This window comes from Chlamydotis macqueenii, chromosome 5 (genome assembly GCF_036417535.1).
Source record: "Chlamydotis macqueenii isolate bChlMac1 chromosome 5, bChlMac1.mat, whole genome shotgun sequence".
Taxonomy (NCBI): Eukaryota; Metazoa; Chordata; class Aves; order Otidiformes; family Otididae; genus Chlamydotis; species Chlamydotis macqueenii.
Window position 1 is genome coordinate 42,306,114 of NC_141560.1, and position 25,113 is coordinate 42,331,226.

At 40.1% G+C, this 25,113-nt stretch overlaps 1 protein-coding gene across 1 annotated transcript in view; it reads right to left on the reverse strand.

Moving 5' to 3' along the window:
- Nucleotides 1-1,096: 1,096 nt before the first annotated feature.
- RTF1 (RTF1 homolog, Paf1/RNA polymerase II complex component) overlaps nt 1,097-25,113 on the reverse strand; it is a 33,193-nt gene continuing 9,176 nt past the window's right edge. Inside the window, exons 3-18 of the mRNA XM_086749140.1 lie at nt 21,120-21,267; nt 19,385-19,589; nt 17,145-17,259; nt 15,447-15,558; nt 14,474-14,609; nt 13,683-13,860; nt 12,698-12,780; nt 11,406-11,493; nt 11,209-11,316; nt 10,545-10,622; nt 9,213-9,334; nt 8,783-8,840; nt 8,132-8,209; nt 6,939-7,034; nt 6,534-6,645; nt 1,097-3,896 (exon numbers count right to left, since the gene is read on the reverse strand). Of these exons, the coding sequence (XP_086605266.1) occupies nt 3,790-3,896; nt 6,534-6,645; nt 6,939-7,034; nt 8,132-8,209; nt 8,783-8,840; nt 9,213-9,334; nt 10,545-10,622; nt 11,209-11,316; nt 11,406-11,493; nt 12,698-12,780; nt 13,683-13,860; nt 14,474-14,609; nt 15,447-15,558; nt 17,145-17,259; nt 19,385-19,589; nt 21,120-21,267 (1,824 nt within the window). The 3' untranslated portion in view covers nt 1,097-3,789. The remainder of the gene's footprint in view (nt 3,897-6,533; nt 6,646-6,938; nt 7,035-8,131; nt 8,210-8,782; nt 8,841-9,212; nt 9,335-10,544; nt 10,623-11,208; nt 11,317-11,405; nt 11,494-12,697; nt 12,781-13,682; nt 13,861-14,473; nt 14,610-15,446; nt 15,559-17,144; nt 17,260-19,384; nt 19,590-21,119; nt 21,268-25,113) is intronic.

The window sequence follows — 25,113 nt, forward strand, 5'->3', positions numbered from 1 at the left end:
TGTCAACCCATCCTCAAGACCCCTTATCCTAAAGATTATTTGAAAATCTGTGACCTTGCACGGCAGCTTAAAAGTATATGCATTTTAAAAAGCTCAGAACGAAAACTCAAAACGTATGTTGTTCAAAGTGCATCAAAGGAACACTGCTAACCAGACCTCAGTTACAGCTCTTCACTCTTCAGTGTAACAGGCTGAAGCTTCCAGCCTGTTCAGTGATAAAACTACAGAGGCAATTTTGTTTCACAGACACCCCTAGCATGAACTCTATAGACATACACACCTAGAAAGTCTCAAAAAGGATGTGAATTGGGAAATGCTGCAATGCTCATGGCAAGTCACTGTGCCTCTGAGACAAATTCTGTGCACTGCATGTAGGGAGGGGGATGGGAAAGGGGCAGTACACACAGGGAAGACAAACAAAACTGTAGAAAGCAATATGAAATCACTTACAGAATCATACAATAATTCAGGTCAGAGAGGAGCTCAGGGAGGTCTCCAGTCCACCCTCCTGGCTAAGAGCTGGGTAAGCTGCAAGGTTGGATCGTTACTCACAGCTTAATCCAGCCTTCTCTTGAAAACCTCCAAAACAGAGACAGAACAATCTCTCTGGGCAACCTACTCCACTCCGACTGTCCTCAGGGTACATTATTGGCAGAACTTGTCCTGTTTCAACTTAGGCCTGTTGTGTCTCATCTTCCCACAAAGCACGCCCTGAGAACAGCCTTGCTTCATCGCATTCAGTAGCTTCTCTGAGTTCAGCTACATGCTTTAGCCTCTTTAATTACAAAAGTAGTCTGGATTTCTAAAAGACAAGCAAAGTCTGTGTTTTCAGTGAGGTGCAGCAGAGGTGCAAGTGAGCTGACCTTCCAAGAGGCTTCATTTGATTCTAGCGATAACGAGCAACTCCAGTCATTAGAGAGTGATCCAGGAGTCAAGAGCTGCTCTTGCAAAAGAGGGGGCTTACTTTTCATTGATTATTTTACATAATTAGTATTTTAAATAAAATCATCCAGACTGATAAACCAAGTCTCAGTTTCTGAAAAAGCAAATTCCAGACAGGAAACCCTGAGCACCTCAGATCAAGGGATAAACAATCCACCTTATTAAACCAACAAACCAAGTTTATTTATAGAAGTCTGTACAATTGTGATGAACTATGCTAGGACACCAATGAAACAAAGCAAACAAAACTCTCCCTCTCAAATGGGTGGGAGGTGTAGTCACTCACCTTTACATGCACTTAAAGGAAAAAAGATTACAGCTTTCATACACAGTTCTGTAACTATTCAAGAGTACTTTTTTTTGATGTATTATTCCCAATATAAGAGGTTTGCATGGTAATTTACTGTATTTCAGCAGAATCCAGAGACTTTGAGAGGGTAACTGGCAGTTTTATAGTTGCAGATAACTTGGACATAGTCCATCATTCACATCTGCATTCTAAACTCACCGCATCTCCTCTGTTTCAGTTACTTCCATGAAAGGTAACTGGCTGTAGTACAGACTACTCTTGTGTTACCAAATGTAGAAGTTACCCAAAACCATTACATAAAGGGCAAGTATATTAAAAATACTGAATGCGAGTTAACTTTACCTTTAGAAACCACTTGTCACTGCGCCTCAGAGCTCTGAGGCATTTCTGTGGAAAAAATCAGTTCCTGAATCACATCATTTTGCAATTATTTCTGCAAAGCATTGGAGAGTGATTATTTTGAAAACTGGCTATTACAAAACAAGTTTGGATTTTTTTATTACAAATCTGTAACATCATTGAAGCTGTTGGAAAAAAAAAAAAAACCAAACCAAAAATCATATCGAATGCGTATCTACACAGTGAATCATGAGGTCTCCTATGAAGTTATCATGGAAGATTCCATAAATCCACTCTTAAAAAGTTAAAAGTACATATATGTGAGAGCCTACTACAACTCCAAAGAAGCTGCTAAAATAGGCCGTCAAATAAAGCAGTTTACGGTTACATATTTACAGAATAACCCATGTGTCCTAGAACAATGGACTATTCAGTAAATAAGTATTGAAGAATTCCTAGTTATTTGTTTACATGGTAGTTAAGAGCTGCTTCATAGGCTGATTTTATTTTTATACACAGTTTATAGTATCAATCTGCACACAATTACATGATGTTTCTTAAAGCTACTGTTAAAAAAAAGGAAGAGGAAGTTAAATAAGAACTAGATTAAAGTTTCATTAAGAATCCAACAAGAAAGTATCAAACACAGGTTTAAATGTAACCAGTGTATGATTTCAGAAAAACAGTAATGCTCTGACTCAAGAAGAGCATCAGCATTTTCCCTCTTCAGGGTCCCCCCAAAACATTCCTATCCAGTTCAGTACTCAAGTTATTACATACATACTGGCCTGAGTAGGAACAAACACGTGCTTACACGCTTACCTGAATGAGGGCCTCTAACCTTTTAGACTTCTAATTCTCTTTTAATTTAGTTCTTAGCTCCATATATTCAGTTTTATCTCATTTGGAAAAGTTCTTTGTTAAATGTCACTTATATTTACATTTTGATTTTTTTTTTTTTACTTTTTTTTTTGTTACACCTGAGTGATAATTTAGCTTTCACCTTGTGTCCAGTCAAATATTCCATAAAGCCATACAATTCTTGTGCTAGTGTTGCACTCCACTTGCACCAGTTTATAGATGAAAAATGTGCATAAGCTACCTCTCGTACATTACCCACTGACCTTTCTACTATGTCCTTACTGTGTCCTTCCCCTTCCACACAAAGTGATTTTTTTTAAAAAATGTTTTTGTTTGTTTACAGAAGCCCCATTTAAATGGTTCACAAAGTAAGAAACAAAGTGAGCTGGAGCCCAGTGAAGACACAATGATTTAACAATTATGTAATACTGGAGGCTTGGAAAAGGAATTAAAGCCCAACCAATGAGCACCCCAGGGCTGTCCCAGAAAAAGCTACTCCACTCAGTTAGAGCTGGAGACTCTGCACATGCTACAGATGACAAGTCCCACATCAAGAGCTGTGTACACCTCTCTCATCAGTTAAATGTAAGTAGAAAAGGGACATGAAGTTAAACAGCTATATCAGCCAAGCCATTTTAGTAAGAAGAATCACATTTAATGAGTTTCTTTCTTGCAATTTCAGATGCTCAAGTACAGCTGGTAGAAATTCAAAACAGCCGTAAAGAACTGTGACAGACGGATACAAATAGTACTGCAGCTTAAAAATGATAAAAAACACCTGAAAAAAAGTCACACAACCCTCCCAAAAAAATTTACACTTTGAACCTAAGCCAGTTTTTGAAGATTCCCTTCTCCAAAGCTAGGATGAAGGAGGAAGAAGAGGAGGAAGAAAGTGCAGATGACCTTCAAGCCACAAAGGTCTTGCGCCAATCTTTATTCACTGTGCCTGTGGTGGTATGTAAGGGAAGATCACCAAGTGCTGATTCTGCGACCACCAAGAGATTCCTATGGAAATCCAGACCTCAGGCTAATACTGAACACAGAGTGGACCAACGAGCTGCATCAACAAAATAAAAACAAAACTCAAACTAAAAGAAATGGGAAAACCCCAAATAGCACAGATCCACATTTGTGAAGGGGGCAGGAGGAAAGGGCAAGAAGGGAGGTCTATACAGTAAATAGTTGAATGGTTTATGTTACAGATGACTGGCAGTTTTAAAGAGTCTCTTCCCAGCTCCATTGCTGCTCCAACCCAGAAGGGAGAACTCAAAAGGAGGAGGAAAAGGTAGGACATCATCATGGAGCATGCAGGATCAGAAGCAGCAGAGTGGGCATGCTCAAATAAGCCCCCGCCTCTTTTTGTAGTCCTCCAAGTTCAATGATCGTCGAGGGGCACCATCTTTTGCTGGTGGAGCCTTGGAGGTGATGGCCAGTGCCTTAGATTCTGTTGGAGGATAAGAAAAGAACGAGGACTGAAACACAAGAAAACTACAGATTTTTACTTGTTGCTTTTGCTGACAACCTCACCACACAATAATGTTTAGCTTCTCTAGTATACATCAAGTTAGAACTTCAGTTAATAATACAGGCAGCATCCAGTAGCTTGTCTTCACAGATAAAGCATATGCAATTTTGACTCTATTTGTTAATCCAGCTTTCTGCCAATAAGCATACTTTAATTTCTTAAGAAAACTACTATGTAGAACACTGAAATCACAATACAAACAGAGCCTTCAGGCTCAGTCCTGGGCTCTTTTATAAGTCATTATCCCATGAGAATAGCAAGCACACAGAGACAGATAAGTGAACAGAAGTCAAACTTCCTATCCATGTCTACAATACACTTTTTAACCAGTCCCCAGGTTCTTCTGTTAAGAAAGCAGACTGCAAGATGCCAAAACGGTGTTCTGTTTGAGCAAAAAATCCAAACCAGCCATACTTAAAGCTCTACCTATATGTGTGTGTCTCACCCCTCTCTTTTCAGCTCCCTTCCTGGTTTTCAGTGTCCTTTACTGCCTAGCCCTCATCTGCTTGCTAACTCTCTGAAGTTCCTAAGTCTCGCTATCGGCTTCAGGAAGTCTCCTGTTCTTGGCATCCTATCTCATTCTGTAGTCTCACATCCAGAGTTCCAATCTTGACCTAGTTTGGAAAGACAACCTCTCCTACTTTCCCTTCTTGACAAGGTTTTAAGTCTTTGTGCAGTCTTACAGCACTTCCTAAATTGTTGTCCTCCAAGAAACTTCAGCTCTAATCCCTCCAGTAATAACAAGAAAAAGTAAGGTTTGTGAGTCAAACTGCACTGGTATATTCTCATGCTTTCCCTCCACTGGAAAACAGCTTGATAGGATGAGAGGAGGTGGTCTCAAGTTAGCGAAGAGAGATTTAGACTGGATATTAGGAAAAATTCATTCACCGAAAGAGTTGTCAGGCACTGGAACAGGCTGCCCAGGGAAGTGGATGAGTCACTATGCCTGGAAGCATTTAAAAGAAGGGTAGATGTGGTGCTTAGGGACATGGTTTGTGGTGGACTTAGTAGTATTAGGTTAACTGTTAGACCTGATGATCTTAAGGGTCTTTTCCAACCTAAATTATTCTATGACACACACCTCAGGCTCTCAAATTGAACATCACAAAGAGAAAGGGTCAGCAAGTTTGTTTCTATAAGCATATCTTCACTCCTTGCTCAGTGTTTTGGTTCCCCTAAAATTATACTTCAATACCATCTGCGATACCAAAGTTAGTGAACAGCAACTTGGTAAAGTGGTAGGTTCAAAATCAAGGGACCTTGACAGGCTGGAAAGGTGGGCCCGTGCCAACCTCATGAAGTTCAACCAGGCCAAGTGCAAGGTCCTGCACCTGGGTCATGGCAATCCCAGGCACAAATACAGGCTGGGCGGGGAATGGATTGAGAGCAGCCCTGAGGAGAAGGACTTGGGAGTGCTGGTGGATGAGAAGCTCAACATGAGCAGGCAATGCGCCCTTGCGGCCCAGAAGGCCAACCGCATCCTGGGCTGCATCAAGAGGAGCGTGGCCAGCAGGTCGAGGGAGGTGATTCTCCCCCTCTACTCTGCCCTGGTGAAACCCCACCCAGAGTACTGTGTCCAGTTCTGGAGCCCCCAACACAAGAAGGACATGGACCAGTTGGAGAAGGTCCAGAGGAGGGCCACGAAGATGATAAAAGGGCTGGAGCACCTCTCTTATGAGGACAGGCTGAGAGGGTTGGGGCTGTTCAGCCTGGAGAAGAGAAGGCTCCGGGGAGACCTGATAGCGGTCTTCCAGTACCTCAAGGGGGCCTACAAGAAAGATGGGGAGAGGCTGTTTAGTAGGGCTTGTTGCAATAAGACAAAGAGTAATGGTTTTAAAATAGAGGGGGGTAGATTTAGATTAGAAATTAGGAAAAAAATTTTCACAATGAGAGTTATAGAACACTGGAACAGGTTGCCCAGAAATGTGGTGGAGGCCCCATCTCTGGAAACGTTCAAGGCCAGGCTGGACGAGGCTCTGAGCAACCTGATCTGGTTGGAGATGTCCCTGCTCCTTGCAGTGAGGTTGGACTAGATGACCTTTGAAGGTCCCTTCCAACCCTAACCATTCTATGAAATAAAAATATTTTATCCACATAGTATGTACACAGATTATGGCATAGGACATCGCAAACACCCAAACCTTATCTGTCCTCAAAAGGAATTAGACAAATTAACAAAGTAAGTATCAAAGCTTACTAATACAACACTCTTGTCTGTTCCCCAAAGATTATGCAAGTCATCGATACTGTAGAACGGAAGAGTACATCAGAAAACACTCATTACCTCCTTTTCTCCCTAGGCATTTGGAGCAATGATTTGGGGATATACAGGCTTTCAGTCTAACAGAATACAGCTGTTCGTGTTTTCTCAATGGATGTCACTAGCATGCAGCCCCTCCTCCTCAGTTCAAGATACTTACGAAGACAACAAATATGGAGTCCTTGCTCCCATTTTCAAAAGCCCACCAATGATCTTGAAAGAACTATTCTGGAAGAAGTGAGCTCTACCATAACGAGCTGGACAATCGCATCCCCAGACTCAGCGGGAACACCTACCTGAACTGGGAACCTGAAGATCAATCTTTACATCAAAATCATGCACTTTGAAAAGATCTTCCGAGAGGTCACTGGCTGATTTAGAGTTCACATCTTTATCCTTCCCTTGACCCTGAAACAAAAACTCCGGGTAAGTCTCCAACTGTTATCTGTCCAGATAAATAGGGATAAAAATGCTTTTTTTCCCCACTTCTGTCACAAACATACGTAGTCTAGCTTTTATATTGCTAGAGAAGCTTAATTTTCTTTCCCCAAGAAAGAAAAAGCTGTTCCTTTTCTATGATAATGCTCTACAGGATAGCTATTTCTAGAACTGAAACATGCACATCTACTATTAGTCATAAGCTTCCAGAGCAAAATGGTGACAGTGGGAGGAACGTAACAGAGACAGAAATGGAAACTTGCCTTACTCATGTCCTTTGGAGCATCTGGTAATACACCAGATCCGTATTTTGCATTTAGCTGGGCAAGGATGGCAGCTTGGACAGCAGGATCTCTGGACTGCGAGGTGGGGAAAAAAAAAAAAACCACTTTATTTACAAAAACTACACTGGCATTTTGTTAAAAGAGCGCTCATATCCATGAATCTAAAACCATAAGAACCTGTAGATCAGTTAGCCCAATCTTCATGATCTCAGAGACAACTGAAATAATCCTGATACCTGCGTAATACACCTGATAGTAAAGAACTAAAAGTTATCATTCAGAAAATTTTTCTTTGAGAAAATGAAAAATACATTTTCTGTTTATAGGGTTTGCTCCTGTGACTAGCTGTAACACTACTGTTAGATATATTTGCTTTCATTAGAGAGAAGAAATCTTCAGAAGACTATTTTCTTTACCCAATAGTTATCTTTCGTAATAAAGCCGCTCAGTTATGATTGTTTTCTAATAAAAAATTATTTCAGAAATAACTATTCAATTCAAGTCCTGCAATAAAATTCCTTTTCTATTCCCTTGCCACTTTGTGGAGACTCATAAGAGCAAACCTGACCAGTATTTTTTTTGAAGTACTGATACCAGAACCGTACACTACTCCAGAAGAGGCCTCAACAAAGCCAGATTGCTTAGAAGTAGGAGCCGATCACCTTGCTATCCATCATTTATATAACGATGGACTGCAGTAGCAGGTTTTGCCACAGTCTCATGGGTCAATTTTACGTTAAACCACTTTATCCATCACAGGCCCAAAATGTCTGATCTCCTCTCTTGTTTCTCAGATCTTTTAGGAAAGTTTCAACTAATTAAAAGCAAAACTCAGACCTAACTTCCCAGAGCTAACTAAATCTGAGTAATTCTACCTAGAAGAACTCACTACAGAAGTCTAAACCACAGCTGCTTCTCCACGTACATACCCACATCACCTATGTCCTTCACACTTTGCATTAAAAAAAAAAAAAAAAAAAGTTTTTTCCTTCTTTTGGGTTAGAGAGACCAGGATCTCAGTCAACTATATCTCACCCTGGCATTTGGAACATTAATAGCATATGGCACAGTTAGGAATGAATACAAACAACATTTTCCTTCCTACTCTCTGCATTACTTTGGTTTCTGTTTCTCTGCAAATTGCCTCAATTGAACTTAAATATTACACTCACATTAGACACTATTGTGGGCTTGCACTGCCGCCTAGTAAATGGGTCCATTTGTTGGTTTTTCATGCTGTGACTTTCAGCCTGAAGAAGAAAAAGCACATGGTTTTGCAGTTAGCTACATGCACCCTTGTAAATCCTCCCACAGCACCCTGTCCATGCAAGCACTCAGCTACATGTAATACCAAGATCAGAGGAAAACCAGCAACAGCATCACAGACTGGAAAGATTTTTACACACCCAGTCCTATGCTTCACAGAGCAAAACTGTCCTTATTGAATGTAACACAGAAAATAGATGCACAACTCTCAGGGTAGTTAATGCTTAACCATTTCTTAACAAAACTAACTTTTCCTTAATAGAACTGTCACTGCAGAAAACAGAGTATTTCCTTTACTCTTTTATGCTCTGAAGTCTCCTTTCTGATCTTTCCCATACAAAATGCACTAAGACTCTATTGCAGTCAGCAATCCGCTGATAATTGAGTTGATCAAATGGATAAAGCAATCTGCTTTACAATCACGTCATTTGCCTATACGAAAGATTTTACAGATCACTTAAAAAAAAAAAAAGCCTTAATAACTTCACCATGCAATTATCCCCCCTTGCATCATTTCATCCCTACTTGTACAGAAATATTAATTCAGCACTATTTACCACAAGAGCCTTCTCAGACTCAACGATATTCCACTCTCTATTTCTCTGGTTGATGTAACTGCAGAAAGGAAAAAAAGGAGAGTGAGGCAAAGAAAAAGAAAGCGACTGTCATTTATCAATCCCTACACAACAAAATGCCTGACAGCATTCTTGCAGCTTCATCTTGATCACAAATTACTCTTATTGCAACACAGCTGCTACCTGGGTATGTAGAAGAGAGTTTCCATTTTTGACAGTTTTAACTGAATGATAGACACAAGGAAGTAAAGATAGGCAAACACTAATAGAGCCATCATATACAGATTTCATTAATATATTGTACAGAAGAGATAAAATCTTGCAGTTAATTCACTACTGCATTAGTTTCTCCTCTCCATATATTTTTATTGATACTACGTAGAAAAGAAAATTCCCAATATCTGCTTCTTACCTGATAGCAGAAATATTTTTTGTTCGTTGACGATCCAGGGCCTCTGCTCTCTCTTCAAGTTCATTAAGCTGATCTTGAATCTGTTTGGCCTTATCTTGGTCCCCCAAGTCCTCAGCCATAGCCTGCAACCAAACAGTAACTCATTAGGCACTACTGTCTACCACAGAGCTAGTCAGAGAAACAAGGGACAGACCTATGAATCAGCCAGCTAACCCTAATTCCAGTTGCCAATGTTCTACCCCACATGGTAAGAATACAACCAAGAGCTAAACTCACCTTAAAGCTCAGGGCAAAATAGGACTTCTTACTCTAAAGAACTCTGAAAACCTCTGAAAACCCTTAAACTAAGGAAGACACGAGTCCCAGCATGAGGAGAGCAAGTCAGTTAGATTATTTAAGTTACAGGTTTGATTAAAATTTAATATCACTATTTACCAGCTCAAGAAAAGAATGGTTATTTCTGTAACTGTCAGTTGCCACTTATTTCAGGGAGCTGGACTGTCCCCTACCACACCAACAGACCAACAGCAGTAGCTTTTTATGCCACCTGCTGACAACAAAAAGCAATTGCACTCTTCTGCAATGGAAAAATAACGATTGACATATTCGTGCATAGTAAAATGATGACCAAACAACAACATACTTAAGTCAAAGAATGTGGAACTACAGATTAATACAAACTCTTCATTTTTACTGTATATGAAGCATGAATGCCTTGAAAAAGGACTGCATAAATAAAAACAAAACCTGTTACATCTATCTTTATCTTCACAGATACTCAAAGACTGTTTGTTTACTTGACTTCCTGACTTTGGCTTCTCAGCACTGTTAGGTCTCTTTGTTCCAGGAGGTCTACATGTAAAACACTTCAGTGGAAAGTAAATCTCTAAGCAATGTATTCTTTTCAATACAAATCACTGGCTATAAAGTGACAATTCAGTCACCCCTGAGTAAAAGGCAATTTAAGATGACTTTTATTTTTTCTATTTTAAGAAGTATACGAAATCAACTTTCAAATGTTATTATGAGGTACTCTGGGTGGAGGGAGGAAGAAAAGAAAAAACTAAAAGAGTTTCTAAAGCAGAACAGCTTAAGACCTTCTTGTTTAAAAGACAAAAAGATATGGGTATAGTTGCTGTCAACTGCCTTTAAAAAAAGAATGCAACAGCTTTAACTGGGTTCTAAATGTTCTGAACAGCAATGAACCTCGAGATCCGCCTTCTAACTGCATGAAATCAAGCTTACTGCCGACTACTGCCAAAATCCAGAGGAGCTTTAGTTATTCAAAATCAAAGACTGCATTAAGCTTGCAGGCATCATCTCATCTCTCACCTTCTCCTTTAACAGCTGAGTTTTCTTCATAGCATAATTTGGAGGTGCTTTTCTAAACCTTTCCTTTTCTTTCACAATCTGTAAGATACAGAGGAAACAGTAAGAATATACAAATATGAAATGTCTATTTCAATACCTGGACACTAGAAGGAACAGATCACTATCACCCAAAAAACGTACTTATTGCCACCAAAATTTCCCCATGCTCTTTCTCTACTGCATTTTTTAATTTGTAACTCAGTAATTAGTTACAGCTCCATTCCCCTCACAGCCCACAGAAATGCAATGCTCATCCCACTAGGTCAGAATTAAGGAAGCGTTAAACTGCAGAAATGGTGATAAATGCATCTATCACGATGCTGTCGGCTTTTCAGAACTTGAGGACTAAGCTGCCATAGGCAGGTTAGGAGTTTAGAGCTCTGAAACACAAGTTCAAGAGGAGGTAACAGGGCACAAAGGATGAAGTAAAGCAGAAGTAAGCACCAAACAACAGCTGGATCACCAAGCTACTCCATCCACTTATGCAGCTTCATTCTGAGCCTTTTATGTGCTTCTTAGGAAGCAAATACCACAATCATTTTGCTTTGTAACAGCTAGTGCTCTATTCCATGAATTCCTGTCACCTTTAAGCACTGCCACAGCCTCACTACAACATAGTGTTTACCTCCTCAATGTCCTGGTCATTAAACTTGTAGTTGAGGGCTTCTTTGATGGACACTTCTTTCTTGTTTATCTCATCTAGTGTGGGCAGCTGCATCCCTGCAGAGAACATCTAAACACAAGAGACAAAGAGGTTACTTTCCACTTAAAGTATCCTTGGCAGAAGGCTGCTAAGAAGAAACTCAAGTCTGGCAAACTTACCGCTTCCTTCCACTTCATAAACTCACTTTCAGTAAATTCCTGATTTGAGACAAATTCCAAACGAAACACCCTCGAATCACTGCCATGCCTGCAACAAGAAAATGTAACAACATTCCTCTCCAATGGTACAGAGATATAATCTTGAATCTACAGGTGTAAAATGATTTAGAAGCCCAAAACAAGACACTTAAGGCTACTCTTGTGGCTTTCATGCTATCTGCTCCTAACTTTAGTCAGGTCAGCCACAGTTCAGGAGCCTACATCAGCTATTAGCAGCAATGCAAAGGAAGACTAGACAGTGAGTCTGCAGGAAACAGTCTCTCAGTTGTGTTTTTCAGGAGTAAACAGAAACAGACCTCTCTCATACCTAAACCTTACATACCCTGTTTGGTGACCCATGGCATGATCTTCAGAAAGACAAAGCTCTTTCATGTTTGGACCAGCAGAAGTAACCTTTAAGCAGTACTCAATGCTGGAGCCAACCTCTACCTCATTTTTCATTTGTTGGCCAGTCAAAAGCCAGAAATCCCTAAACATCTTCTGTGGAGCACCACCTTTGACACTACCAGCTAAACTACTATACTGCTACTAACCAACACTAAAATTAGTTGCCACGGTGTAAATTTCACTGAAAGCACTGAGCTCTCTCCTCAGGTACCATAAGAAGTTATTCAATGTCACAATGGATTTGGATAAATTTTTTTTTTTACTCCACACTTGCATCCACGTGCATTCTCCACATGCCTTCCTGTTTCTCCCAAATGGTTAATGTCTTGTCCCAGCTCACCAGGATGTTTTGTATCGTAACTGTTAACCTTCACCTCATAATCCTAATAAGGGCAGTTAGAACAACTGAGAAATTCGATGCTACATTCAGCTCCTTCCTTCCAAAGTATCATTTCACATTGTAACACATATGCCAGATCCAATCATGCTTGCCTTTAAATGATACATATTTGTAACATCTGATTACAACAACAGTAGAGAAAAGTACAAGAGAGTATCACAAAGCTCAAGAGGCACATACAAACAATCACAGGTTACCAACACAAATGAATTGCTCAGATGTCAACACAATCACAAGTCCCTGCAGGAGATTTTTTTTTTAATCATTTCCATTGTGCCCAAAGGGAAAAGAATCCAAACAAACCCAACCTCAGCATTCTAGTAGTAAGTGCATGGCAAGGCCCAGTCTCCTCCTTAGGTTTCATCTCCAAACCACACACAGAACATTATTTTCTATGAAAAGCACAGTGATTCATGAACCAATGAGAATTACTTTGGTATCTTACCGCAACTGTAGTCCTTTGTTTGTCCGGGTACCACCCAGCTGGTAAACCTTTGCAGTCTCTACAACACCAGTTATTTCAGCAACCTGTATCACAGTAAAATACACAGGAAAGATGCAAGATGCGCTTTTTTGCACTCCTGGAATATATCTGGTATATTCAAGCCTTTTCACTGGAGATCAAAAAACTTAGTCTAACTAACAATTCTAACTAGATCAAGAAAAGCAAGATTCTTCAGTGTACCTGGTCGGGTACTGAATTAGTTGCTTCATGCATCACCTTCGAGTTGACAAATCATACCATCTGAATGCTTTATGCAGTTTTTCTATCTTTTAAGTTCTGCCTTCCCAACCAAATGGTGTACACTTTCCTACCTTTCTTATTTCCTTTTCAATTAATGCTCGTTTGGGTTAACCTATGTCCCAAATGGAATACACCAGTGCTGCTCACATACTAAACACAGCCCCTCTATGGACCTTTTTAATGCAATTTTAGAGAATATTATTGCATCCTATGATTGTGCAATGAAACAGAAAAATAAAACTGTTCTCAATCACCTTCTCTTCTGAGGCACACTGATGTACTAGAAACACTTTGTAAAAAAAGAACCAAGACCACACAGTAACTTGGGAATATTCCCAGAAATAAGAAGTGAATGTTACTCGTCCTCACTTGGTCAAAGCAGAGTCCTGAACTCTAGTTTGCAATACAAGTGATGAGACAAGACAGAATGAACCAAGATGGAAGAACAGGCTTTGTTAGTGCTCGCTCTCTCATTAAATATATCTCTTTACCTAGCTGGTCCTATAGATTTATTTATTTTTAAACCAGTCTTCTCCACTTCTTTGGCAGCAATTACATTTTCTGGTTATAAACCACCTACTTATATTAATCACTCAAACAATCACAGGTACGTGAGAACTGCTAATTTGCAAATATTATATTACAGCACTATAAAAAGAACTAAATCCCTTGGTACTGAACTCACCCGATAAACAGGTTTGCTGTTGTGGTTTCCAATGCCAATACGGACAAAGCAGCCAGTGACTGTCTTGGCAAAGAAGGGCATATGACACCAACGTTCCAGCTTGTGTCGCGATAACCGTACTCGGTTCAGTTCTTCAGGCAAGGACACTGGCTGGGACTTAGGAGGAATTTCTTCTTTCCTGATTCGGGAAAGGTGAGGAGGAATAAAGAAAAAAAAGTAGAGACATAATTGCCAAAAAGAGGGTCCTGAGCAAGGTGCAACACGAGCGCTAACTGTTCAAATTACTAGTAAAAGCAATGATTCATCATGCAGTAGTTGACTGTAGGTATGTGAATTTAACATTCATGAGAACGGCTTAACCCGAAGTCCCAGACCTGTTACCCACTGTCCCTGCTACCACAAAGCAGAAAGACACACACACCAAGGCAATTCATAGGCCAGTGCTTTAGGATAAGTCAGCATACATCTCTGCCCTGCTAATATGCCAGGGTTCTGCAGATGCTAAACTGTAGGACTGAACAAATCTGTAAAAAACAGTGGAAACAGGGCTAAAGGTAACAGCACGGAACTGAAATTGCAAGTGTCCCTAAGGTAAACCAGTCCCATGCACCATGATATAGAAGCCAGGGACTCAAATCTGAGCAACACAAGCACGCCCAGAGACAAAATTGTTTTAGAGACACTGAACTGCCTCCAAACAATCCTCTAAAACAGCATGTGTCTACATAGAGTGGATCTCTGTTTTTGAACACACACTCACAAGTAACCATAGTCCAGTGTTTACTACTTACTCTTCCTCTTCATCAGAGGATGAGGATCTGGATGAGCGATCACTTTTCTCACTAGATTTATCATCCTCCTCCTCCTCTTCATCATCAGAGTATACTTCACTAGTTTTTAATGGCTGTTTTTTTGCAAGCAATTCAGCTGGGGAAGGACAGAGAACAAGGAAAAGCAAGTTGTAAATTTTTTACGAAAGCTTCCTTTTAGAGCTGAAACCTTATTGTTTTTAAAAAATAATTTTAAAAAAGACAGCTGTTAATTTTATGCTGGACACAATTGTCACACATTCAAATCCACTAGTAAGCTAAGCACTCTGTTGTATATATGCAAAGAGAGAAATCTAAGTATTTAGAAGAATCTTAAATCTCAGTTGTACTTATCTTCAGTCTCTGAACTTGACTGCACCTAGCAATACAAGATGAGCACAACAACTGGATATACAAAATAAAGCTACTATAATCAGACAACTCATTGTTATTGTACGAGGAAAAAAAAAAAAATCTCATGTTTGGAGAGGACTACAATGAAATCCAGTAGAGTAACAAAAAGGGTTGCATCAAAAGTCTGTGGCAAGATGGACAAGATGATATGCCAATGAAGAAAAAAGCAAATGTAGACAAGGTAGCACAAGTCCAATAAATATGGTTTGGATAGTTCAGAGATGAAATAACAGAATTTAATTGACCAATTCAAATACATGAACTAAAAATTACTAAGTGCCAATCAACGGACTGCAATGAAAGTTTGCTTTGTTTCCAGACCATTCGGGGGAAGGGTGCGAGTGAGGAATACAGCATCAGTGGTGCCAAACAATACCCTAGGTAGTCATGTTGGCCAAAAGATCAAGGAAAATACAGACATGGAATTCATTCACTCCAAGGCGTAGGATTGTTGCATTAATGAGAAACAGGAAGTAGCACTTTCAGAAAGCTGTGACAATGCCTCAAAAATAGTAGCAATAGCAACATATAGCTTTCATACCTGTTCTGTTCTTCCTTTTCTCTCTTTCTGCTTTTAGCTCCTCCATAGCCTGAGATTTCTTGTCTAGCTTCTCATCCCGCTTTGATCGCCGCTCTTTGTTATGTGACGTGACCTAAAAACATGCACAGAAAGTGCCTCAACACCAAGTGCAATCTATAAATTAAAATGCATTAAAACACAGAATGTTTGCACACTTCGAAAACTTCTCAAATAGAAACTACTAATAAATTCCATTTTGAAATCAGGTTTTTCTTCAAATTCATTTTTACAGAAGCTAGGGAGAGAGAAATCAACCTGAAGCATATTTCTTTTTTCTACTTTGTATCAAAAATAATGAACATATTTACATTCAACATTTCTGCCACCAAGTTTTAGTCTCAAAATTCCTCCTTCAAGTTAAAAAAGGATTAGAGAAATAAAACGGAAGTAATTCTGCAACTAACAAGTAACGAGGAAAAATTGGATTAATATTCTTCTCATTTGCTTCTCCTTCTGCAAGGTCAAATCAAGGCACTTGTTCTTATTCAGTAGCAAGAAGAAAAGTTACGTTAAAAAATACTTATAGCAGAAGAAAAATTGTGTTTGCAATATGGATACAAATCTTAAATGTTGTAAGTCTTATAATACTTTCCCTTTCTAATAGGTCTATCTGGAATACCAGGTAGCACAGAAAGCAGTTTCTATAGTAAGTATGAGAGACAGTCATTTGAATTAAGTCAAAGTAATTTCTGGAAGACACTGTAAAAATTCTGGATAAGATCCTTTTATAGATGCATGTACATGTGTCTATACATTCTGTGTTATATATGGACTATATAAGTATATACAGACACATACATATATGGAGTTGAGAGGGTCACGAGGTTCCCTCCACTTAACATGTGCCTAAGGGAAAACTCAAATTAAACACGGAGTGAATTATCAGCTGGAGATGAACTCCTCCACTGCATAAAGAAAGAGGCAACAACAAATGCAAACAATCAACTAGTTCTTAGAGGGCAAAAGTTAGGCAAGATGAATCCCATCCCATTCTGGGAGCCTATTTGCCCAGACTCTATAAATAGTTATGGGCAGGATCTTAAACATTTGAAACTACAGCCAATTCAGCCATTTGAAACGACAGTTCAGTTACAGAGGCCTTGCCCCCAAAACTGGTATTATCCTTTTTCTACCAGAGATGAAAAAAACCTACAGAACTACTACTGCTCCTCCTAGCATTCAAGCTTTTTCTTGACACCTCTACCAGTAGAAACTAAACATTCTTTCCATTGTATACGCATGCAAAATTAAGACAACAGCTGAGCAGTTTCTGGCCTGCTCTCTCAAACTTCCACTTGCAAGAAAGACTGTGTATGTAACGATTCAGACTGAATGACAGAAGTTTGGCTAAAGGAACTGCAAAAGGTTGCTTTCCTGTTCTCATAACCAGAGGACTATCACAGCAACTCCAGATACAGCTGCAACTTTGCACTTTTCATTAAAAGGAGTTATCAGTGCACCCCTCAGCAGACCAGATGTTCATTTCTTTAAAGGAACTGGAAAGGCTAAAGATAGCCTGAGCACATAAATGAACTAAATTCTGACCTGCTTACCACACTGTTTGACATTAAGTGAAAACATTAGGGGCAGAGAGAGGCATCATCCATCGCCTATTGCCAAGGGAAAAGAGTTTGCCTTAAGGACAGTTTCATTTCCTACCTGGGATTCCTGGATCTGTGTGAGTTTTTTCTTCTCCTGCTCTTCCTCTTGCTTTTTCTTTTTCTCTTTCTTTTCTTTCTTTTTTGCCGTTTTTAGTTTCTTCTTTATTTCAAATCTAGTGGTAGATATTGAAACAAAAAGGATGTATGAAAGAACGCTCTCTCCCCAAGTAAGCAAAGTATCGTAGCTTAAGTTGTTAGTAGGCCGTAAGGAACACTTCCACTGCTTGCCCCAAGATGGCTAACTCTTTAACACTATCCTGTCCCCCATTCCCACCCCCTCCCTTCCCCAAGAAAAATAAGGTCAAGAAAAGCTGGGTATAGAAAAGAGCAGGCTTACAGACAGCTAACCTAAAGGACTGAGGAGACCACATAGTAATGGCTACTCTCTAGAAATCTGTTCTTACTCCATCTTTACCAGTGTAGTGCCCATTGCTGCCTCCAACTCTAAAAACAACTGGCTATTTCACATTACTTGAATCTCAACAGCTAGATATTCGGTTGTTTAAAGCCACTATCATGCCAACTTTTTCATGCTTAAACCCCATCTTTCTCCTAGCACTGGTCTGTGGAAGAACAACTGCAAAAAAGTCACAATGAGTCTTTCAGCAGCTACATTCCAATTAGACTCAGGCAGTTTCTGCAGTCCAATTTAGGCACTTCCATTTCTACCTTCACAAAAGATGTCACCCTGAAATCTTATTTCCAGCCACTGTATTCAGAAGATTAGTGATTTCTTTGGAACTGTCCTGTGACTGAGATTCCACTGCACCACGGACTGGCCATTGCTTTAGTGAAGTATGCATATGGACAAACGTAAGAAAAAAAAATTACTTAACTTCCAATAAGCGAAATTCAAAATGTGTTATCCACATGCATACTACACAGTCCATTCTTCTTCAGTCCTTTACACCTGGATTTTGTAGACAAGTGAAGTGCCAGATGAGCTTGTTGCCCTTTATGCCTTTCACGTGAAGTATAACACACAGGACACAGGCACTGTATCACATGCAATATCTGCTGTAATCCCAATGAACTCACAGCACAATGTACATACAGAGACCTAGACAGCATTTTGAAAGGTTCCGCTTACCATGAAGTTAAATAACTAACCCCCCCCCACCATCCTCTTAGTTCCACCTGCCAACCCCTTAACATAGAAGAAGATAAACTCATTTAAGATTAAATCAGTAACTCAAGCTTAGATTGTTTAGCTTGTTTGTATCAAGTATTCTCCAGTGTCCATTCTAAAAGAAAGACATTCAGTTACCATGGAACAGTGAACAGAATTAGAAAAGATTATGTCCTTCTGCCTGATCTAAATGCAATCTTTCACTCATTCTGATTCCCTTGAGGAGAGCAGCAGAGTAGAGAAGACACTGAAAGTGTATTAAAACCACAAACAGACAGGCAGTGCTCTAACTATGGCTTGGACAAATGGACAGTCTGACAGTAGCTTGTATTGACACGATTTCCTCAACAGATGTCAGTCCTCTAGAGAAATTTCTCAGCAAGTGAGAAAAGAGTGAAGTCACTGAAGAGGGAAGAAACTGGAGAAAACTTGCCTTATATATGCCAAATCTTTTCTGTTAGACATACAGGAAGAAAAATACCTTTACAACAAGGAACTGCCTGAGGGGACAGTGTTACAGTAACAAACAAACAAAACCACAACATCTAAGGTAGAAATCCACAAATGATCCCTTGAAAACAACACATCTAACACCACTCCTCATTATTCCAATATCTTTCTCTTCTATTAGGACTCCAACCAGCTTCACACCCATACAGATGCAATCCTAAGACTGTTCTGTGCTTCACCAATGTTTTCTGAAAAATTCCAGAAAGTCATACACACCTTACACTTTTTTTTTTGCCTTTTTCCAAAGTACCAGTGTGTGACAGCTAATACAAAAAAAGACAGAAGAGAAAGTAGTTCTGACTGTCTGGCACCTCGTGTGGGAAGCAGTAATATGGCTACAACAGTAGCTGACAGACCCATACATATTCAACAGCTGAGAAACTTTCAGAAACTGACTTTCATAAGAACATGCAGAATTCCTGCTGTGTGCTTCTCAACTAGCTACAATGACAGAACAGTTCACGCAAAAAATCTACAATTAAGCTTAATTCACTTTATAGTGCTGAATGCTCGGGCACCAAACATGAGAACACAATCAGCATACTCTCCATATAGCCTGTACGAATTTGCTACCAAGTATCAATAGATACAGAATTCACCTTCTCTTCAGCACTTCTCTCTTCTCTATCCGGTTAAACAGCTCCTGCTCTCTCTCCTTTTCTGTCATTTGTTCCAGACGAGCTCGGTCTTCTTCATCTCCCATTAGATCTTCTCCATAGCCATCATGGAATTCCTCATCTTCAGATGAAGAATCTGAATCTGAGCTAGATGAGGAGCTGTTGCTTTCTGAGTCAGAGACTTCTCCTAAAACAAAAATACAAGGCAGTGAGATTCAACTGGGGCAAAGCTCAACCACTTCATTATAGCATGTTAGCAAAGGATACCAAAAATGGATTTTACACTCCTCTTCCACTATACTAAAAGGACACCTATAATGAAAATTAGACCCAGGGGGAAATGCTTTATAACCATGAAGATATGCATGCTAAAAAATGATAAAATGAGTGGTACTACATGTGAACACAAATTGGGTTATAAGTAAAAATTCTTAGTAGAATAAGCAAATTTTAGGAGGCCTTTTGGTTAGTGTGCTAGTGTCTTAAGGTTAGATTTCTATGCCTATACGCTTATGCCCCTGAGAGGTTGCTTGTGTGTCCATAACTTTTTAAGTGTGTCCGCACTGCAAATGCCACTATTAACCACCACCAATACACCTCATTATAGCAAACTGAAGAACCAAAATTTGTCATTTGAAGACTGCAACACTATGAACTACTACATTGCAAGATAACTTTGAAACACACTTCACTCAGGACTGGCAAGGCCGTGATGTTATTTCCATTAATCTAATAAGCCCTCCCAGTTACAGATAGGCTACAGAACAGCTGACTCCCCAATAATATTGGGTAACACCACCTTTAAACTTGATCCAAGTCCAAGAGCTTTGATGATCTCACCTAATCAACTACATTATACCAAATCACAAAAGCAGACATTAGGATTCTTTCTTTCACTTTCACTCTAGTCTCGGTATTTCTGGAAACTTCCAGCTTTGCAAACTTACACTGTGAAAAGCCTTAATTTGTAAGCACTGATATATATACATATATATATATATATATAGGTTCAGTCACTTCACGCTTTGGTCTGTCTCTGCTGTGCTTAATATACTTAGAACTGTAGGCTCCTTTATATTATTTCTTAACTTCGATTTTTTTATTACCAATTGAAATTGCAACTAACCACCTGCAAACCTTCATGGGCATGATGAAAACAGGAAAGAACACAGGAAGTCTGCCCAGCAGTGGAACAGGTTCAATATTCATGTTAAAAAAAAAAAAAATCTGATAAAGTTATAGTAATGTTTTTTCTTCTTCTATGTCAGTATAAATGTGCAAGTATTCAAATTCAGAGCAAATGTATGCAAGATAAGCTCCTATTTGCAGCACGTAACACTAGACCTCACGCTTTGCCATCACAAGAAGTCTGGGAAAGGAAAATACATCAATGGGAATAAAAGAAAACGCTACCCACACTACATATGGAACATGCTAGAAGGAAGAAAAGAATTTTCCAGAAAAAAGTGATTAAATATGTCATATATTCTTCAGTTGAAACAGTATTTAGATGTCTGTTTGTAATGCAGTGCTATACTGAATTTACATGCACTTCAAGCCATGGCAAGTTTCAGAGTCACCCAGACTACCAGTAACACCAAGAAAACTCTTCGAATGCAATCTTTAACATCACCATCTAACATTACTCTTCAGTGTGCACAGAGGGGTAACTTCACTTGGAATGACACTGTAAGTGGATGCACATGTGTTATCTTACCCTCCTCAGGTGCTGAGCTCTCAGCCGAGCTGTCTTTATCTGAGCTGCCCGAAGAGGCAGCTTTGTTCATCTGTTTCTTCATGGCTCCTTTCTTCTCTGCCTTACCCGCTTTTCCCTTTTTTTTGTTTTTAGAACCTCCAACAGTCCACTGCAAGGAAAGAACCAAGAGAGGGTTCATGAAACATGAACATCATTCTCTTCTCCCTCCCCCAAAACACTGGAGTAAAAACAACTGAGAAACAGTCCAATACCTGACAGCAACAAATCATTCAAGGGAAAAAAAGAGAAGCCAATTAGAAATATCAAATGAAAGCATTTTACAAGGATTTTTTGGTGTAGGGGCATGGGGTGTTGTGTAGTCTCTTATTAGTACAAGCCAACAGTTGGTAGACACTCCTTTTTAAAGACAATGAAGACTTCAGAGTCTACAACATCTGCCAGGAGAAAAGAGACACTGAAAACATTTTCCTAGAAAAAGAATTTTAAACAACAAGTGCCTAACTGCATTTGTAAAGATTAGCTTCAATTTAGTACTATTAAACAGAAGCAACAATTTATTCACTAGCAGATTTTAGACTTAATGAAGGCACACCAATTATACATTACAGTTTTCCCAAAATCTCAGTTTCACCAAGAGTGCACAGCATCTGTATTTTTATGCAAAAAAAACAATAATGTGCTCGCTTATAGACAGTAGCGCCACCACCTCCATCTAGATGCACAAGTCCGAACTAAATCAGAATCAAAGTAGTAAGGAAAAAAAAAGAAAAAAAAAATCAAATATCAAGTCTTAACTTTAATTTTCTCTTAATATCATATATTCAATTAACTTAGACTGCAGTTTCCAAGTACAGGACTTACACCATCACCACACACACGTTGACAGCAACTATAAATCCCAAAGTCCCAGGAGAAGAACTAGTATTTACCTTACAGTGTGATTTCTTATTAGAATTTTTGGATTGTCCCAACTACCCGGGTAAAGCCAGAAGGGAACAGAACCAGTAAGGATTGCCCCTGTATTATTTTAAGGCTTTACAATATTTTTGCACTTCACTACCTCTCCTAGAAATTCTCTAGGTGCAAGACCTTCAGGGATAAGACAGTTTCTTTACATATATATGTGTTTGTGTGTATAATTTAGACATATCCTCTTCATACCTGTATATTACTCTAATCCTTCATGCACATCACCATTGTTCAAGCATGCAGTCTACTAAAAAATCATAGAATCATAGACTGGTTAGGGTTGGAAGGGACCTTCAAAGGTCATCTAGTCCAACCTCCCTGCAAGGAGCAGGGACATCCCTGACTAGGTCAGGTTGCTCAGAGCCTCATCCAGCCTGGCCTTGAACGTTTCCAGAGATGGGGCCTCCACCACATTTCTGGGCAACCTGTTCCAGTGTTCTATAACTCGCATCGTAAAAAAATTTTTCCTAATTTCTAATCTAAATCTACCCCCCTCTATTTTAAAACCATTACCTCTCGTCCTATCGCAACAGGCCCTACTAAACAGCCTTTCCCCATCTTTCTTGTAGGCCCCCTTGAAGTACTGGAAGACCGCTATCAGGTCTCCCCGGAGCCTCCTCTTCTGCAGGCTGAACAGCCCCAACTCTCTCAGCCTGTCCTCATAAGAGAGGTGCTCCAGCCCTTTTATCATCTTCGTGGCCTTCCTCTGGACCTTCTCCAACTGGTCCATGTCCTTCTTGTGTTGGGGGCTCCAGAACTGGACACAGTACTCCGGGTGGGGTCTCACCAGGGCAGAGTAGAGGGGGAGAATCACCTCCCTCGACCTGCTGGCCACGCTTCTCTTGATGCAGCCCAGGATGCGGTTGGCCTTCTGGGCCGCAAGGGCGCATTGCCTGCTCATGTTAAGCTTCTCATCCACCAGCACTCCCAAGTCCTTCTCCTCAGGGCTGCTCTCAATCCATTCCCCGCCCAGCCTGTATTTGTACCTGGGATTGCCGTGACCCAGGTGCAGGACCTTGCACTTGGCCTGGTTGAACTTCATGAGGTTGGCATGGGCCCACCTCTCCAGCCTGTCAAGGTCCCTCTGGATGGCATCCCTCCCTTCCAGCGTGTCGACAGCACCACACAACTTGGTGTCGTCGGCGAACTTGCTGAGGGTGCACTCTATCCCACTGTCCATATTGCCGACAAAGATGTTGAACAGGGCCGGGCCCAGCACAGACCCCTGAGGGACGCCACTCGTGACCCAAGTCAAATGTGCATATAGTCTTTTGCATAACTGAGATCTTGCGCTCAAAACCACTCTAACTGGAAAAAAAAAAAAAAATAAAAAATCTTTAGATCTGACCTCAGGTTCACACAAACTTCAGGCTTCTCACTCATTCACCCCTTCCTTGGGAATTAATCAAGTCCATCCCTATAGGCAGAAATCATTCCATCAAATTTGATGACTTCTACCTGATTAGGCACCATCTTCAGAGAATCTTGGTGTTCAAATACTCTAAATGAAACTTAACCAAGTAGTCAGAAGCTACTACTACCTGATCTACTAATATATTTAGTATTTCCTAGGTCTTGATTACTCTCACATCCAGCCTTGTACCTTCCATATTACCACTTGCTTCATCATCATCTTTAAGCATCAGCTACGCATTCCGAAGTGTCTGTTAAAGGCCAGGCAGAAGTTTTCTGAAACAAAGGTGCAGCTACCTAGTGGTGAGCCTCTAGTTGCAATTCATACCCTGTGCAGTTACCCGTCTATCACGGTCCATGGGATAGGTGAGAAACTGCACAGAAAGCACCTGACTTATCAGCCTGAGCTTGCACTCAAGTCTTTATTGGCTTCCATGTTAAAGTTTTACTTGTTCAGTGTTACAATACTGCTGCCTAATAATATTCCTGATTAACTATGCCCATGTAAAGCAGTTTAGAACAAGTTTGTACTCTGTCTGAATCTGCTCAAACCTCAATGTTAAGGAATCATCTCCTCGGTACTACAGAACAGTGCGTTTTCGCTATTTGTTCAAGAGCTCACCTACTGCCAGCATACCAGTGAGAACAAAACAGTGAGAAAGTGAAACTGAGTATTTAGCCGGGAGGAGCAGAAGATGCAAAGGCGCCTCCTTCCCAGAGCTCTGCCACTTCTTTTCAGTGTTTGAACACTGAATTATACCTTGTGTCAGCATGCTGTACAGCAAGAAAGTAGTACAGAGAAAGTCATAGTATATCCCACAGTTATATCAAGACCTTGAGAGGTCATGCTGAGATGAAAGAAATTAAGATCAGACAAAAACAGCAAGACTTCAGTGGTTAATAAAATGTGTAATAGCTGTAGATACATGTGCTACAGATCATTGTTCTCAGCCTTTGATTCACAAGCAGAGCTGTGGAGACAACCTGGGTCCAGGAAGAACTGTGCCACAACCCCTTGAACCAAAAAAAAAAAAAAAAAAAAAAAAAAAAGTAATAAAAAAAAAAACCTCTGCCCTAACCTAGAAATTTTGCTTTGGTTTCTTTTTCACTCTGGAGATTACACTTCACCTCGCTTTCGTTTATGCAAGTGACCTCTACATCTTTTAAGTCACAGCAACTGGTTGTCACCTCCTAGTTTCCGTGCTGTCAGAAAGCCAAATTTTTCCTCACCCAACTCAGGAGCTTCAGGGGTTATTCAGCGACCTCAATCTCTTATTAACGCCTAGTCATTCCTAGTACCACTACAGGACAAGACAAGGATTCAAGCAAGCCTTAAGGACAAACAAACCATCAAAACCAGGACGTAGTCAATGTGAGGCTCTTTTAGGCTCACCGATTGAACAGGTTGCCCAGAGAGGTGGTGGATGCCCCATCCCTGAAAATGTTCAAGGCCAGGCTGGATGAGGCTCTGAGCAACCTGATCTGGTTGGAGATGTCCTTGCTCCTTGCAGGGGGGTTGGACTAGATGACCTTTGAAGGTCCTTTCCAACCCAAACCATTCTATGATTCTATGATTGCTCTCCAGGGTCAGTGATCATTTGTCATTTGGACA